Source organism: Grammomys surdaster, unplaced genomic scaffold, assembly GCF_004785775.1.
Source record: "Grammomys surdaster isolate TR1022 unplaced genomic scaffold, NIH_TR_1.0 127, whole genome shotgun sequence".
Classification (NCBI taxonomy): Eukaryota; Metazoa; Chordata; class Mammalia; order Rodentia; family Muridae; genus Grammomys; species Grammomys surdaster.
The window spans coordinates 5,137,744-5,140,756 of record NW_021604585.1 but is presented as its reverse complement, the minus strand read 5'-3'; the positions used below and the strand labels follow the sequence as shown (position 1 = coordinate 5,140,756).

General features: G+C 37.1%; 1 protein-coding gene and 1 long non-coding RNA gene across 2 annotated transcripts in view; both read left to right on the top strand.

Annotated features, from left to right (window-relative positions):
* The window catches only part of Sgpp1 (sphingosine-1-phosphate phosphatase 1), a 14,392-nt gene extending 12,766 nt beyond the window's left edge, over positions 1–1,626 (top strand). The window contains exon 3 of the mRNA XM_028789230.1: positions 256–1,626. Coding sequence (XP_028645063.1) covers positions 256–807 — 552 coding nt within the window. The 3' untranslated portion in view covers positions 808–1,626. The remainder of the gene's footprint in view (positions 1–255) is intronic.
* Positions 1,627–1,805: 179 nt separating this feature from the next.
* On the top strand, positions 1,806–2,792 carry LOC114640295. Its single transcript, XR_003714129.1, has 2 exons — positions 1,806–1,851; positions 2,519–2,792. It is a non-coding gene; the product is annotated as an uncharacterized LOC114640295 (long non-coding RNA).
* Positions 2,793–3,013: the final 221 nt, after the last annotated feature.

The following is a 3,013-nucleotide window of genomic DNA, read 5'->3' as shown; positions in this document are numbered from 1 at the left end:
ACTTTGTTTTGTTTTTTATACCGGGTTTTGTGTAACCCTGGAACTTCTGACCTTTCTGCCTCTACTTTCCCAGTCCTGGGATTATGAGTGTGCAGCAATATGCCATGTCTTTCAGTGCAGGAATCCAACCTAGGCTTCATGCATGCTAGGCAAGCACTCTACCCACCAGGCTACAGCCCTAGCCCAAGTTCCAGTACTATTGTATGGTCGGTTTGTAAGGCTTAAATTTACTAACTGTACTTTTATCCTCTCTAGGATGTCATCGCTGGATTCTTGTATACCATTTTAATCTTCATTATCTTCTACCCGTTGGTGGACCTGATTGACAACTTCAACCAAACCTACAAATACGCCCCGCTCATCATCATCGGGCTTCACTTAATTTTGGGCATCTTCTCTTTCACCCTTGACACCTGGAGCACATCCCGGGGAGACACGGCCGAGATTCTGGGAAGTGGTGCTGGGATTGCATGTGGCTCGCACACTGCTTATAACCTGGGTCTATCCTTAGACCCTTCTCTGCACACATTACCCTTAGCTATTCCCCCTCTTACTGTAACTCTGTTTGGAAAAGCCATATTACGGGTCGTCCTAGGAATGACACTTGTACTGTTCGTAAGAGATATCATGAAGAAGATCACCATTCCTCTAGCCTGTAAACTCTTCAGTATTCCTTGTCATGACATTCGCCAAGCAAGGCAGCACATGGAAGTGGAGCTGCCATACCGGTATATTACCTATGGGATGGTTGGTTTCTCCATCACGTTTTTGATCCCCTACATATTTTCCTTTATTGGTATCTCTTGATGGAGAGACACTGTTTATTATAAGAAAGGAAGCTACCAGCTATATCTAAAGCTATTCTCTAGGTAAAAACTTGGATCAGAGGCTTTTGCAAGAATTTAACTTAAAGGAGTAAATTCTGCAGCCAGTGTGTTCTATCACTGCATACCAGATGTTCTTTTAGGTGGGCCGAGCTCTCTCAGTACTGAGAAATGGCGTGCCTGTTGAGAATGTTCACAAAATGTTTGGAGAGTTCTTTGCTGTTACAAATTGTAGTTATTATATATAATATATATTAAGATACACAGTGTACAAATGTGTATCTAGTATATATTATGTATACAGTTATTTACCTAAGAACAGTGGGGTGTATTGAAAAATCAATAACAATATGCAGGTGTGCCCAAGTTTTTGGAATTAATGCAGGCATGTTGTTATTAACAAATAGGCTTAATGTTTCTTTCCTAAGGGAGCCATTTCCTAGTTGAGTTGACAATTACCAGACAGAACTCCATATACTACCACACCCTGATTACTGCCTCTTCCTACACTGCCATCTCCTTCATGCTATCCATGATGTTGAACATGAGAGGCATTTTTAATGGACCAAGTTTTTGGAGAAATTTGTTCTTTTGAATTTCCTCCTTCCTTCCTTTCTTTCCTCCTTCCTTCCTTCCTTTCTTTCTTTCTTTCTTTCTTTCTTTCTTTCTTTCTTTCTTTCTTAAATTTCTATACACTGTGTTGAATGTACTTTTTTTTTTCTCACTGTTTCGGTCACCAGTTTAATAATTCAGGTACTGAATTTTATTGCTTGCTAACTGTGCCTTTCTTTTCCTGAATTAAGAGACACCATGTATACTGTGATGTAAAAGTGACACTCAAATTCTATCTTAAACCACATCATCAGGCAAATATTTTTAAAAAATATATCAAACTAACAGAATTAGAAGTAAAACGGCCCATAACTCTTCAGTTTTTTTTTTTTTTTTGGTTTTTTTTTTTTTGTTTTTTTAGAAAGAAATGTGGAATCCCTGAGTTTTCTCACTAATTTATTGGAAAGCTAAATGGGTAAGTATTTCCATTTTTGTAAGTATTTTTGTGTGCGTTGCAAGTTATAGGAACAGTATATATCTATGTACATCATCTTGACTGTATATAGTACAAGTAAATATTTCCAGGGAGTGGAAATGTAACTGAAATTTATAGATGAAACAATGTACACCCTTTCTACGTATACAAGCCATTTTTCTAAATTATTTGAAAAGGATTGGGTTTCCCACCATTAACTTTTAATACCCCACTCTTTAGCAAGGTAGATTATAAAATCCAAATGTGAAGTTTTGGTAGCTTAGATTCTATTATTTTCCCAACTAATTTTTTTTACAGTGGAAAATTTGAGTGTAGCATTAAACTATTTTTTTTCCTGTCTGTGCCTTTATATTTTGAAGTGTGATTGCAATTAGGTTAATATTGCATTTATTTGTGGTGAGCTTTTGTAAAGAAGAGAATTAATTTTCCATATGAATGGACATCAGGGGTGGACGTAACGATTTTAGTGCAATAATCTCTGATTGTTTAGAAGGAAAACATTTCTATTTTGGACAACATGAATATTTGAGGTATTTGAGCTCATAGTTTTTATAATTCTGATTGAAAGCTTGGGGGCCTGGTAGGTTTTACCCAAACAAAATCTGATCAACTTTAAGCAAGTAAATTTGGACCCTTACGCCACTAGGAGAAGAAAGCGGGTGTTTCAAGAAGAATCGGTACGCAGGGAGCTCCGAAGCTGTGAAGTGGGGATTCCTCTCAACAGATGTGTTCCATGAATTGAGCTATAGAAAAGGTTCCCTACTTTGGGTCTATTATCCTATTATTTTTGTGTGTCCCTTAAAAAGAATTAGAAAATATTCTATTTCTTTGTGTTTATGTTTTTGTTTGATGACAGTTCTATGCTAAATGTATTTTAAAATAAAAGCCAAGATCAATCCCACAAGGATCTTTCTTCTGTTTGCCTGTTGTGCACATGTCTTTTTTTTTGTTGTTGTTGTTGTTGTTGTTTTGTTTTGTTTTGTTTTGTTTTGGAGGGGTCCGGTGTTTGAAGCAGGATTTCTCTGTGTAGTAGCCCTGGCTGCTTTGGAACTCAGAGATCAGCCTGCCTCTCCCTCCTGAGTGGTATGATTAAAGGTATATACTACCACCTTGAAGTACACTGAACAAATTCTTAAGAGTC